The sequence below is a fragment of the Staurois parvus genome, unplaced genomic scaffold, assembly GCF_062004578.1.
Source record: "Staurois parvus isolate SC_StPar_1 unplaced genomic scaffold, SC_StPar_1.0 ptg000438l, whole genome shotgun sequence".
Taxonomy (NCBI): Eukaryota; Metazoa; Chordata; class Amphibia; order Anura; family Ranidae; genus Staurois; species Staurois parvus.
In genome coordinates, this window is record NW_028318234.1 from 38,017 (window position 1) to 53,068 (window position 15,052).

At 42.0% G+C, this 15,052-nt stretch overlaps 2 protein-coding genes across 3 annotated transcripts in view; both read left to right on the forward strand.

The window, feature by feature from the left end:
* The window catches only part of PAIP1 (poly(A) binding protein interacting protein 1), a 30,735-nt gene extending 26,035 nt beyond the window's left edge, over nucleotides 1–4,700 (forward strand). For both annotated transcript variants that reach the window (XM_089687793.1, XM_089687794.1), the window contains exon 10: nucleotides 186–4,700. In XM_089687793.1, the coding sequence (XP_089543919.1) occupies nucleotides 186–282 (97 nt within the window). In that variant the 3' untranslated portion in view covers nucleotides 283–4,700. The remainder of the gene's footprint in view (nucleotides 1–185) is intronic.
* Nucleotides 4,701–12,568: 7,868 nt separating this feature from the next.
* The window catches only part of CUNH5orf34 (chromosome unknown C5orf34 homolog), a 58,877-nt gene continuing 56,393 nt past the window's right edge, over nucleotides 12,569–15,052 (forward strand). The window contains exon 1 of the mRNA XM_089687795.1: nucleotides 12,569–12,795. Within this exon, the coding sequence (XP_089543921.1) occupies nucleotides 12,604–12,795 (192 nt within the window). The 5' untranslated portion in view covers nucleotides 12,569–12,603. The remainder of the gene's footprint in view (nucleotides 12,796–15,052) is intronic.

Genomic DNA, 15,052 nt, shown 5'->3' on the forward strand with positions numbered 1-15,052 from the left:
ATTAAAAAGACACGCATGAAAACAATGACTGAGATGCTCATGACAACAAATGTGATCTCGTGTCTTTACAAGTGAAATCTGCGTGGTTTTCCCAACAGTTTTTATGCATGTATGATGTGAGCGAGCCCTTAATTCTGAAAACAAGATGGCAGCAGATTGTGAAAGGTTTTTTTTTTCCTTTCTAGGTTCCTTGATGGTTTAGATGATGATGAAATGGACCCCGAGATGGAAGAAGCTTATGAGAAGTTTTGCTTGGAGTCAGAACGTAAAAGAAAACAATGAAGAATGAACGATGCGAGTTTGGTATTATGTTTAGCAAACTGGGCAGACTTATTGTTCTTACACCAAATTTATTAAGTTTGAGCTTATCAGAAACCTAGAAGTTTATGCAAAACTCCTTGATAAACTGAATGCCAAAAAAGTGTATGCTGATACCCTGTAACTTAAAGATAAATAGTTTGTGTATATATTATAGTTTAATTTCTGTACAGTTCAAAGGAAAGTATGTTTTGGTTGCAATAAAACTTAATGACCATGTGGAAGACAAACAACATTTCATGACTTAATGAGCTCACACTTCTAGTCTGTCAATATACATTGCAGAAATTGTGAATTATTCAGTAACTGGTTTACTTTCCCTGGTGGGGCTAAAGACTTATTTTTTGAGAAACCTCTCTTGAGATGAGCCCTGCCCCCTACCCGACTTGTTTAAGTGGAGTTGTCACCAATGCATAGCGGAAGAAGCAGTTTTCCTGGACTAGAACAATGTGTTAGGATCATGGCAGCTGAGATACAGTGCGCTGGTGGGGGCTGCATTTAGCAGTCCTATAGCAAATGCAGTTCATTAACTTCTCTTGGTTCACTCTCATTTTGTGAGATTGTTGTAAAAATTGAACCCAATATTGGCTTTTGAGGATAGAGGGCCTCACTTTATATGCAAAGACAAAGCATAGTTCCCTCTTTGATTTTTATAACAACAATTTCTTGAGATTGTCCCATCTGTCAGATGGTCCAGAGTTCAGAGGCTCCAATCCTACCAGACAATTTCAGCTTCTATGATTTAGTGTTAGGATAATTATAATGTACCAGGCAGCATACAAATTTAGCCATACTGTAATTTTTAATAGATTAATGCTAGATTGTCCTTAATGTGTTTAAGTATGATGTGTATTATCTCCTCGCTGCGTCTTAATGCTTTAGTTAAAGTGATTGTAAAGGGATTTTTTTTTTTAAATAACTGATGTTGTATATGTACCTGCTCTGTTCAATCATTTAGTACAGAGCAGCCTCAATCCTCCTCTTTCCGGGTCACCCGCCCCCCCATCCCCAGTGCTGCCAAATCAAGCTGCTTTCAATGGGGGGAACTCATGCGGACTCAGCCCCACCCCCCCACTCTCTCCTCATAGACTGTGATTGACAGCAACAGGAGCCAGTGACACTGCTGCTGCTTCTATGGCCAGTGAGGAGAGAGAGCCATTGCTGTCAGGCACAGTGCTGGATTGAGATCGGGTATAAGGGAGGGCTTGGGGGTAGCTGCCCACAGAAAGTTTTTTTACCTTAATACATTTAAGTGGTAGTTGAGCAGCAGCCAGTGATGTCACTGGTGCATGACGAGACAGCATACCCATCCAATCCAGCGATGTGCACCACAAGGGCCAAGGCTCTCCCTGGTCTCTCTCTCCTCATTGGCTGAGACACCGCAAATGTGCCACTGGCTCCCTCTGCTTTCAGTCACAGCCAGTACAAAGGGAGGGAGCGGGGGGGAGGGGGTTCTGACTGTCTATGGGACACACAGAGGTGGCTCGGGAGTGTGCACACATGAGTGCCCCCAAAGCAAGTGGCTTCCTCTGGGGGCACTCAGCAGGGGAGATGAGCCAGAAGCACCGGCAGGGGACTTGAGAAGAGGAGAATCAGGGCTGCACAGAGCAGGTAAGTATGAGATGTTTGTTATTTTAAAGAAAAAAAAAAAACTCTCCTTTAATAACCACTTTAAGACAGCCCCCTTGCAAATCGATTCCCTCCATATTAATTTTCGGCCCCCTATTATGCAATCCCAAGATAGAGCTGTCCTAGTGGACTCAAACAATAGAGGTTTACTGATAAGTGCAATTTTTGATTTTGAATGATGGTGATGCCTCTAAACTGCTGATCTAATTAAAAAATAATGCATGAAAATATACAAACAAATATGTGTTTTTATATACCTTTTTAATTAGGTAGAGTTTGTGGTTGTTCAAATTTAAGTTGATATAAATTCATTCTTAACCAGTTCCCCTTTTAAAGCAATTTTTTCACACATGTTAAAATCTGCATTTTTTTTGGCTATGAAATTGCTTATAAGCCCCAGAACATATCATTTTTTTTTTTTTTTTTTTTTTTTTTTACTTTTAAGAACTGGCCCTGGAGAAAAAAGATGGCAGTTGTAACTGTATATGTTGCACAATATTTGCACACACGCATACACCTGTGAAATGGCGAAAAATTACAGAAATTGCAGAAAAACAAACAAGTAAAGAAAAACAAATGTGACATGTTTGAAAAGCATATCAGTAGACCGTAATAACTTGTAATTCTCATATGACGACATAGAATATGATTTCTGGGTTCAGTCTTCCGGATATTTTTACTTGCCCCAAGTATTTTAACACTGAATTGCACATCCTGTATCTCATCTCTTTGGAGACAATTCCTGATCATAGGCTGCAATTCTCTGCTAAAGCTCTTATTTCTGATAAGAAAGGCATGGCGGCATTCTGGCATAAGGTGTTCCTTTTAGAAAAGGTTCTTATTTATAACCACCTTGTCAGTGATTATCGGATTGCAGTGTATTAAAGTTGATTATTGGCCAAGTTAGGGTTTTTTTTTTTTTCCGGGTTATATTTTTTGTCCATAGTCATGCCATGACTCCCATATTTTCTCCCATAGTTTTTTTTATATAGTGATTATATTTTACTTATAAAATGTAGCAAGGATGTACAAAAATGGTGATCACAATTAGACAGTGTTCACATGGCTTAGTATTGATAGTCTATACAATACATAGTCAGGAAGTTCTCCTTCTACCCAAAACCATGCAGAATATATTGGCATGTGGAGTAGTATTGCATAGAACTGTGGTCAGTTAACCCTAGCCATAATCGGTTTTAATTTGCAAGAATTCCTCATAGCCTGGATGGTACAGATTTTGCCATGTGTGTGAATGGTCACTTCCTCTGTCCAGTAACTTTTTTTTTTTTCTCTCTCCCAAGGTAATTTTGTCCAGTCATCATCATAGAGGGGGTGGTTAGTGTTTTCATAATGTAGTCATAGGTTGCTTCAAAGTTGCACTCTAGAGCCCCTTTCACACGGGCGGCTGTTTTGCCGCAGGTAAAAGCATATTTTGTTTTGAAATTCCAAGACTCCAGGTACAACGAATACCTGCGGCTGTACATTGCAGTTACCTGTGATTACGTGCGGTTAGCTGCGGTGGTACATTCTTGTCATTTCTATAGCAACTGTGTGTTTTGGTTTTTTTTGGTTTTGTTTTTTTTGATCCCCTGACTACCCATAATGCTTTTGTGCCCTCCCATTTCATTTGTCCTTGTTCAGTGCCTGTTTCTTTGTTCATTTAGAGATCTTTCACCTTTGTTGACGTGTACTCATTGAAAATGGATTACAGAAGCAGTTTGATTGCTATTCCCATATGCTTATGAGGGTGAAAATGAGGAGACTGAGAGCTATATCATGGGTCACCGTCACTCCTCTCTCTATTTGTACCCTCCCTGCAACTTCCTGGGTCATTCCCAGGTATCCCTTGCGATTCTGATCCTTCCTGTTGTTTTTGCTTCATTTCTTGCTGTTGCTATCCGCAGGTGAAATTGTACATAACCGCAGGTAATCGCAGTGCACAGATAGCTGTGATACATCGGTCCTGGACGCACGCAGTCAGCTTTTTTTTTTTCTAAACTGCATATAATGTAATTGTCACAAAACGCAGTGTGTGAATGGGGCTCTAGGAATGCATTGTCTGAGTTTAGCTACAGTAGATTGCTTCATCTAAAGCTGAATTCTATCCACCCATGTGAGTGAAAGGGGCCCAATATCAGATTTCAGCAGTAGGTGGGAACGCAGGTAGAGTCTGTAGTTTCAGATCTCGGTGGCTGATGGTAGGAGCACTCTTCATGTTACTACATGGGATGGGGATCAGATGGGATTTCCAAAAAATGAATACAACCACAGCTCCAGATTTCCTCTTCAGCAAAGGGATAATTGGAAGGGAGCACAGAGCACCCTGCCTGGTGGTCAGTGATAAAGCCATTACTGAGGAATTTCTCTTTTCTTATATGCCTTAGGAATTATAAAAAATGTACATCTGATGAAACTGATGATGTGCCCCCTTCAGAACAAGCAGAATATCCTTCAGAAAAATATTTCCTAGTTCTGCAATGACATATTTCCTGCATTCTTGGTATTATCAGGCCTTTACTGGTCACTTTTCTCACTGCCTGTCTTCTGGCAGATTGTCCCCCTGTAGTTAGTCTATTTCCTGTAGTACACCTACCCACTCTGATATCCACTTACTGCCTGCTTCCGGCTGCCCGCATCATCCCAGACTGCATTATGTATGAGCACTTAACAGGTTTTGTACATTCATTGTTGTGAGTTATTTATCTTTTCTGTTCTACCTTGTACAAATACAGTAAATAAAAGATTTTACATTACCTGTCTGGTTTTTGTATTTTGGGGGAGGGGGAAGTAACAATCACTAAGGATAGATTGAGTGGTAAAACATGAAAATCTTTACTATTCTGATGAAAGAAAACTGAAAGAAGAAACTGATGTGTGCCCGGCGCGTCACATGATTGTACAGGCATATGTAATTCTTGGTACTTTACATGATACATCATACATGCATTTTACTTAAAGTTGAATAATGGGGAAAATAAAAAAGAATATGCTTGCAGAGGAACTCACCCATTGCAAGGGATAGATAAAAAATTATTACAATTTTTTTTTTTTTTTTTTACTCTTTTATCCCCTCCCTTCTGTGTTCAATCTGACAACCGTTCGAAGGAGATAGACTTCTCATATGGCAGCTTGTCTCTGCTCAAAACACTTTCCCAAGACAGAAATGCAAAGACAGGAGGCTGACACGATCTCCCTTCTGCATTTTTCTCTTTCAGGAAAGTGTCATGAGAAGAGCCAAGCTGCCGTTATGTGGAGTCCATCTCTTTTTAGCTGTTGTCAGATCGGCCACAGCGTGGAGGGGGGGCGGTGTGTGTGTGTGTGTGTGTTGGGTGGGAGTTTGGACCTTATAACTAGACTGACGCCAGCCATAGAGCGATTTTTCTTTCCCGTAACCACAGGTTGCAGGAACTAAAATTGCTCAATTTCGCCATCAACACAGTCAAGTGTTGATGGGGGAATCCCTCCCACGAGGACAAAGTGATTACTGCTAGTGACTATTTTAGCTGCTACCAATAATCGCATATAAAATCTGAGAGGCTGGTTGTACCAAGTTGATCAATCAATCGATCAACTTGGGTATTATCAGCCTGCCCATACATGGTTGGAATCTCAGCCAATTTAGGAGAACCGTCTATGGCCGGCTTCTACTGAAAGGGTATCTTTCAGTTCAGCTTTATTACATCAGAATATTGATACATTAAACTTTGACACATATGTTTAGCTGATCACAAATTACAGTATGACTAGATAATCCTTTGAAAACATAAAAATACAGAATCAGTACATAAGAGATCTGATTTAAAATACAAATTTCAAGGGTCTACCTAGCATAAAGTTGCTCACATGTTAGTCTGTACAATCTCTTTGTAAGCTCCTTTTTAAACTAGTAACCTCCAAGGTCCAGACAATTTAGAGTGGTTGTAAAGGCAGAGGTTTGTAACCTTCATGCAGTCTATGAATGAAGGATAAAAAGCCTTCTGCATGCAGCTTTCCAGACTCCCCCAATCCCCACTAGTACCTGAGCCCGATCTCGATCAAGCATTGTACATAAGAGCAGCAACCCTCCCAGCTTTCCTCTCTCCTCATTGGCTCAGACACAGTAGTGGGAGCCGTTGGCTGTCAATCACAGCCAGTGGGGGGGGGGGGCCCAACCGCATTCTCTCTCCTCATTGGCTCAGACACAGTAGTGGGAGCCATTGGCTGTCAATCACAGCCAGTGGGGGGGCCCAACCGCACTCTATATCTTAGACACAGAGCTGTCTCGAGAGCGAATATGCACCAGTGCCCCCAGAGCAAGATTGCTATTAGGCACACAGTGGTGGGGGAGGAGCAAGGAGTGCAGGTGAGGGACCTGAGAAGAGGTGGATCGGGGGTGCTCTCTGCAAAACCTTTGCACAGAGCAGGGAAGTATAACGTTTGTTTTTAAAAATGAAAGCTACCTTTACAATCACTTTAACCTCTTGAGCTCTGGAAGGTTTTAGCCAAAGCATTTTTTTTTTTGCTGTTCAGCACTGCACTACTTGCTCAGTCATGCAATACTGTACCCACGGGCTTATTTACCGCAAGGCAATTGCCTAGGGCAGCACTTTTCCCAGGGGGCAGCACCCCCCCTCAGAAGAAGGGATGAAAGAAGGGACACGCATGCCATGGGAACCAGGTGGGATCCAAGAGAGGTTCCGAAGTGCTTGATGGTGTATGTAGAGCTTGACCCTCGCTCCCAGGGATGACCAGAGCTTTGAAGATGAGTGTCTTTCTCTCTTTCGCCGGGGGGGGGGGGGGGGGGGGTTGTAGTGGAAGGCTCTTTCGATGTGGGGAGCAGGGGTGATGTTGGTCAATGTCAGGCTCTCTCCATGCCTAGGGCAGAACAAAACCTAAATACACCGTTGGCTGTACCCAAATGAGATGTCATATTTTTTTCACACAAAAAGCTCTTTTCTTTTGGTGGTATTTGATCACCACTGGTTTTTTTTTTTATATAAATGAACAAAGACTGGAAATCTGGAAAATAACAATTTCTACTTTCTGTTTTAAAAATAATATCCAAACTCAAATTTATCGTCAAATTAAGGCAAAAATGTATTCTGCTTTGGTAAAAAAAAAAAAAATCCCAAAAAGGGTATTTTAATTTGTTTGTATGAAAATTATAGCGTCCGCAAACTATGTGTATATATACTGGAATTACATTTTCTTGAGGTGCTAAGATGCCAGAGCAGTACAAAAGCCCCCCCCCCCAATAACCGCTTTTGGCAAATAGACACCCCAAGGGATTTGTCGAGAGGCATGTTGAGCCAGTGGAAGATTGGATTTTTTTTTTTTTTTTTGTCGTATGTGTTTTTTAAAATGTTTTCCTTTCCGACAAAGATGTCACTTTAATGATGTATTGCTCTCACATGCCATGGGTATATGTGGAATTGCATCCCAAAGCACATTTTGTTACTTCTGAGTATGGGGATACCACATGTGAGAAACGTTTTGGCAACCTAGCTGTGGACAGGAGCCCAAAATCCAATGACCACCTTAAAGCTTTCAAAGGGGTGTAAATTTCCTCATGTTGCTTCTTCACTAGGTACTTATCACAGATTTGGAGGCCCTGAAGTGAGTGCAAGTAGACAAGAGGCATGGCGAGTATTTTCCAGATCTCATTTGTTGCCACACATTTTTGAAAAAGGAAGAAAGAAAACAAATGTATTTTTTATTTTAAAAAAAATGTCCAGGCACTGACGTATGAATTTTGAGAGCGACAACCTGCTACTGTCAATACTGTGAATAAACAGATCAATGCTGTAGTTGATTGATGTTTCTGCAAAGCAAACCACAACAGTTAACAATAAAACACTGTAACAATATAACATTAACTCAATAAAAAACTTTTTTTACCTATTAGTTTTACTTTTTTTTTTATTTTAGTTTTTTTTTTACTTTAACTTTTTTAGGTTGAAAGAACCTCTGAAAGGACACTTTTGGGCTTTATGGGTCTGTGTCCGAATTCTTGGTGGCTGTGGGATGCTACTAATGCTAGCCACTTCACCAGCTTGGACTGCACTTGTGGAACTTGCCACATCATCAAGTGACACTGTAGTGCTGGTGTCTAAAAGGCCAGGATGTACTACTCTGCAAAATGCTTGCTTACATCAAAATAAAGTGGATATACTGCCAATATAGGACAAATAAAAGTAGGAGAGCTACAGGTTCAGGTCTGGCCACTGACCTGCACCATGCAATAGAAATAAGGTATGCCTGTGCTCAAATCCAAGTAGATTATGCATATATACTGTATATAACCCATCAGCTGCTAAAGCAGTGTAAACACGTTAACATTAAAAATTCTGAATGAACTGTGCACACTTCTATACACCCTTTCTAAGAAACTTTGCATAAAATCAGGGATTTTTAGTTCACCTACTTAGCTGTGCATTTTTAAGCTGACCAGCTGCGTCAAAGTAATCCTTGTCTGGCCAGATACTACTCTACTTAACTAAACGTAACCTATAAAGCATGTCTTTGTGGAGTGAAAAAAAACGGAGTACCCAGAGGAAACCCACTTAAGCACAGGGAGAACATGCAATCTCCGTGCAGGTAGTATCCTGACTAGAATAAGAGACCAAGGAACCACTGTGCTGCTTGTATGTAACTTAGTTAAAGCGGAGCTCCACCCAAAAAGGGAAGTTCCACTTTAAAGACTGGTCCCCCACTCTCCATTAAGGATTGACACCTTTGGGAAGCGGAGGGGAGAGCGGGTACCTGAAATTGACACTTCTGCTGCAATCACCTAGGCAATCAGAAGCGGAGGTTGTCCTCCTACCCTTTCACCCCGTAGTCTTGTGGGACACGTGACAGGTCCTAGAAGACTATGGGGCCATTCAGGAAGCGCAGCGCTACTCATGCATGTGCAGTGGACACCCGGCTGTGAAGCCGCAAGCTGTCACAGCCAGGTGCCCACACTGAAGATGCCAGCGCCTGGAACACCAGATGGCTGTGGAAATGGGCTGTGGGGAGGACACTGCGGGATTGTGGAACAGGTGAGCGGCTGTTTTTTTTAAAAGTCAGCAGCTACAGTTTTTGTAGCTGCTGGCTTTTATTTTTTGAAAGTGTCATCAGCAAAAAGAAATCCCTTATCTAACAAACCTTTAGTTATATCACTTATATATAGATTAAACAGAACAGGATCTATAATTCTAGCTCAAAGCCTTGTGGTACACCACTAGTGATTGGTCTCTTTTCTGAGTGAACCCCTTTTACACCAGCGCTCTGGTATCTATATTTTAGCCAGCTGCATATCCGCTGAACCACCCAAGGGCTAAGTCCTAGATTGTACAACTTTTATATGAGATCATTATGTGGAATTGTATCAAATGTCCTGTTGAAATCAAGATATTCTATGTCCGCAGCACCAGCCTGGTCCAAAACATTGGTATTATAGTCTAAATATCCAATCACATTAGTCTGACATGATCTGCCCTCACCTAGTACTCAACACTTCAGCAGCACAAAACACAATTACTCCAGTACTTAGTAAACAATAACCAGTAGCAACACAGACCCAGGGGCGGACTGACAACTCATGGGGCCCCCGGGCAATAGGGGATCATGAGGCCCCTGTGTCCTTGCCCAAACTCAAAAAAGCCTATGAAAAAGGTACCAGGGGCATCTCATGGGGCCCCCTACTGACCCCGGGCCCTCGGGCAGTGCCTGAGTTTCCAAATGGTCAGTCCGCCCCTGCACAGACCCAATATCAAGGTTTCAAAAAAAGTAAACAATTTAAGAAAAGCAACTAGAATCAAACTATGCCCTGCTGCAGTACTGTACTAGAAAGCACAAAGAGGTAAGTGAGCTGCTGAAACACCAAAAGGTACCAAAAAAGCCTTCCAAAGCATCAATATAAAATGGGTGCAGCGCTAAATACATAACATCATATAAAGTGTCAAATGCAATAATCAATTAATAAATAAACCTGTGGACAGGTGAGCACAGACAAACACATGTGAAGGAATCAAGAGCAGCAAGGAGCTTTTACAACCCACAGAGTTGCATTTGGAGGACAGCAGAGTCATTGCTGACAGCAGAGGAAGCAGTAGGGGAACTCCAGACAAGACCATACTTACCTTTAAAGGGCCCTTCAGCTGACCTACTAAAAGTGTTATCTCTAAATGCGTGATTTGATAGTGCATCTGGTGAGTGCGCAATTCTTACATTACCGGACACATCACCATACCATTGGATAGATGTTATAGATCACCAGCAATTGAAGATCATCATTGTATCTTCCGTACATCACTTTTTTGGACATTTAACCATTTATATTTGCACTTCTGTACTGCTGCTCTTCCAACAAGCAAAGTCTACAGAGTAAATTCAACCATTAATTCCAATCACTACAAGGTTCCTCTTTGCATGAATAGTGATGGCGCTTGTCTTAGGTGTGCCTCTGCTACCTGAGATGAGCGCTGTCACAAATGAATGAATTATATATTCATCTCTTTGTGAGCAGCTTGGTCAGATAGCAGTGAGTGGAGGGGGCAAGCTGTTGAGCCCATTAGCTCAGAATCCACACACCCAATTAAAACAGGACAAAGCGCTCCATGTTCTTTGCCACCTGGGGGACTGGAGGAAGTCACAAGTATGGTAAGATGACTTTATTATAAACAGTTCTATATAATATCAGCTGCCCTCATCTCCAGATCTGCTGAACATTTTTTAACATGTAGTTTTCACTGAAGATGATCTCTACTTGTATATTATATTTTTTTCATCATATGTATTTTGCATTGCCCAGACTTGTGACAGATTTAGGAAATGTCTTGTGTGCTGTCCAGGGTTCTGAAATACTTGGATAGGTATTGACAAGGTTTTTGGGGTGTTGTGCAGGAGCTAGCTTTTGCTCATTGAATACATTTGTGAGACAAAAAAACACTTCTTCTTTATCTTGTATAACATTTATCATTTGTCTCCAGCCGTTGCCACATACTGTAATTCTTTAGTTAAATCACTCTTTTTAGTTGAATCAGCAAACACGGATCTTTAGCATTAAAAATGTTTCTCTAGTCCTGTAATTCAATTTTTTTGTTTTTTCCATAGCATTTAACTTTTTCATCAAGTGGCCTCCTCTACCTGGGAGAGGAAATAAAAGGTTCTAATTCTATCAAGAAATAGCTAAAATTCCACTTAAATAACAAAGTTGTAGCTTTTTAAAAAAATGTTTTTATTATTTTAACTACTTGCCAACTGTGCCATAGCTGAATGGCAGCTACAGCACGATCGTCCAGTTCTGGGAGGGCATCTATTGACGCTCTCCCAGAACCCCACCCCTGAGTGTCCCCCTTGGCACACATTGGGTGTGCTCTGTGATCGCTGTATCCTTCGGGCATAGCTGATCACAGGGTGAGGTAAAGGGCCAATCACAGCTGTCCTTTACCATGTGATCACAGTGTAAACAGACTTGCTGGTTGTTGGCAGTCTTTTCCTCACAAGGAAAGCCGGTAACTGGCAATTATCAGAGGGGACATTTACAATGATAATCAGAGCACTGATCGGTGCCCTGTTTGACAGTTCAGCCCAATTGGTGCAGATCAGTGCCACCTGTCAGTGCCCATCAGTGCTGCCTATAAGTGCAACCTCATCAGTGTCCCTCACTGCAGCCTATCAGTGTCCATCATTGCAGCCTCATCAGTGAAGAAGAAAAATTACTTATTTGCAAAATTTTCTAACAAATGAAAAACAATTTTTTTTGGTCTTAATTTTGTTTGCTTTAGCTAACAATACAAAACCCAGAGGTGATTAAATACCACCAAAATAAAGCTCTATCTGTCCCAAAATAAAATGATAAAAATTGAATTTGGGTACAGTGTTGCATGACTGCGCAATTGTCATTCAAAGTGTGACAGCACTGAAAGCTGGAAATTGGCCTGGAAAGGAAGGGGGTGAAAGTGCCCGGTGGTGGTTAAAGCATCATGGTGTATGGATGGAAAGGAGGCTGCCATTGCTGACCTTATGAACATGCTAGTTGCTTGGCTGTCTGACGCTGATCTCTTTAAGTCACTGGCCTCTGATTGGAATACTGATCCTATAGATGCAGCATAACTGCCAGGCAATTGTCACTTTCAGGAGATATTAGCATGACAGCCTTCATATTTGCTCGGTACAAGTTTCTTTACTGCCATAATTTGTACTATTTTTTATTAAGATATTTCAATAAAAGGGTACAGAAAGGAAAGGAAAAGAAGAAAAGCGTTGAAAATGCTCCCAAAATGCCCTATGTGCGGTTTTGAGGCATTTTATAAGCGTTTTAAAACTGCATCACAAACACGTATAATAAATATGGTATTAACGCGCCACAATCGCACTGCAAACGCCTGCCAGGTGTTTCCGGAGCATCATCATAGACTTGAATGGGAGGCGTTGAAAGGCTTTCAACAATCCAAGCTCCATGGCTGGAGACATTTCTGGGAGGGAGAGTTGGCTCTCTAGTGACCGGCATCACTTGGTTACTAAGTGACAGAAACTTGGAGCTACATCCCCGCCCCTCAACTCCTACTATCCAATCAACACGTCCTTAGGACTCTCTTAGCGTACTCTGATTGGATGGTGGGTGGGAGTGGCATAACAGAAAGTCCATGGACAGAAGCGGGAAGGCAGACACACGTCCTGTACGTGACAACAATGTCGTCCGGCGCCAGGCTGTGCCTCTTCTCCGATGACTCTGTGGAGGTGCAGTATGGAGGGGAAGGGAGGCTCTGCCTGTCAGCGTGCGGCACGGAGTTCATGTATGAGAAGCCTCTGCTTGGAGCTCACCCTGTCCGGGAGCCAGAGAGGGGGCGGCACAGGACTGAGTTTGTCACCAGCAGCTGCCGGGTAAGGACGGAGCAGAGGAGCTTCTAGATGGGGCAGCCAATCCGCAGACATTATAGGGTGTCGGTGTGAACGACACAGGGATGTTACTATGCACAACTCTGTGTAGCACCTTTTTTTATTGAAACCTTTCAGAATGACGTCATTGACCTCTATGCATCGTGCTGTGTTGTGATTTGCAGTGAGGTGCATTGCATGAAAATCCAGACATGCTGCATTGCACGCCACGCTATGACCAGGGCTCATAGAAAGCAACTGGGACCTGGTGATGAGCTCTGCAGATGAGCACAGCTCCGTGGAAGTGGGCCCTAAGGGCTTTTTCACACTTGCAGCTGGAGTTGGAAATAATAGGCGGTTTGATCCGCTGTTTTACTGCCCCCCACCTCCTTAACTCAACACAGTGGCTAGAGGAAGTTGTATACATTCCACCACTGCAATGCTTTTCTTCACAGCCCCTGGCAATCATGATACTCCCTGTCACCATCGGTGGGCAGTACCACAGCCAAGTGCAACCAGTTCAAGTTTATGGGTGCACTGCAAACACCCTCTGAACATGAAACCACTACAAGTTGCTTTTCAGAGGGGGGCAGCAAAGGCTGCCACTGGTGTAACTAAGCCCTATCAGTTCATTTTTCATTACAAGGATTTGGCATTATCTCCTTCTGGGTCTAAGCGGTACTGATACAGAGACGTTTCAGAAAATGTGCTCCTTGGACCTAGAAGACGTTCACTCCAATAACTTGTTCTGAAACATTAACTCTTCAGATGGACATACACTATACAATGTGATTGTACAATCTGCTTTTCAGGTCCAAAAATTTTATAATGGGAGGCTAAACCTAACCACTTGAAGACCAAGCATCTTCTGGGATGTTTTGTTTACACGTTTGAATCGGTATTTTTTTCTAGAAAATTACTTATAACCCCCAAACATATGAAATATATATATTAGGGATGCACCAAATTTTCGGCCACCAAAACATATCGGCCGAAAATGTAGCTGATACAGAAGACTTTGTGTACTGCAGATGTGGGGGGGGGGGTTGGCTGAGAAAGGCAGGAGAGGAGCAGTGTATACAGAGAGGCTCCCTCACTGGCTGTCACTATATGTCAGTACCGGTTTTTAGATGTAATTACCAGCTTTTTTTTCCCGTCACTATAGCTCACAGAATTACCTGTCATTTTCCCCCCAGCTAAAAGAAAGTTTCCTTTTAGTTTCTTTCCCAGAGTTAAAAGAAACAGTTTTCCTTTTTTAGTTTTTTTCCCCCCAGATAAAAGAAACAAAGTTTTCTTCAACTCCAGGGAAAGTGACAGCTAATTGTGTGAGCTATGGTGAAGGGAAAAAAAGCACCAATTGCATTTAAAAACCGGAACTGACATATAGTGACAGCCAATGAGGGAGCCTCTCTGTATACTCTGCTCCCTCACTGTATAGGGAGCTTCCCAACCCCCATATACACAGATGGTTTGGTTTTCAGCCACATTCTGAATTTTCAGTATCGGTTTCGGCACCAGAATTTTCATTTCGGTGCACCGTTAATATATGTTAGTATCTCCCAGAAGTGAGTACACCCCTCACATTTTTGTAAATATTTTATTGTATCTTTTCATGTGACAACACTGAAGAAATGACACGTTGCTACAATGTGACGTAGTGAGTGTACAGCTTGTATAACATGTAAATTTTCTGTCCCCTCAAAATAACTCAACACACAGCCATTAATGTCTAAACCGCTGGCAACAAAAGTGAGTCCACCCCTAAGTGACAATGTCCAAGTTGGGCCCAAAGTGTCAATATTTTGTGTGGCCACCATTATTTTCCAGCACTGCCTTAACCCTCTTGGGCATGGAGTTCACCAGAGCTTCACAGGTTGCCACTGGAGTCCTCTTCCACTCCTCCATGACGACATCATTGGGATTGGGATTTTTTTTTTTTTCTAGCAAAGACATGGAGCAGAATACATTTTGGCCTAAATTTATGACAAACTTTGATTTTTACTTTTTTTTTTTTTTTTTTTTAATTGGACATGTTTTAATAGCAAAATTCATATAGTTGTTTTTTTTTTATGTTTAAAACTAAAAATCGCAGAGGTGATCACATACCACCGAAAGAAAGCTCTATTTATGGGGAAAAAAAGGACATAAATTTCATTTCTGTACAGTGTTGCATGACTGCGCAATTGTCAGTTAATGTAGCGCCGTATCGCTATAAATGGCCTGGTCAGGAAGGGGGGGGGGGAATCCTCTGGAGGGCAAGTGG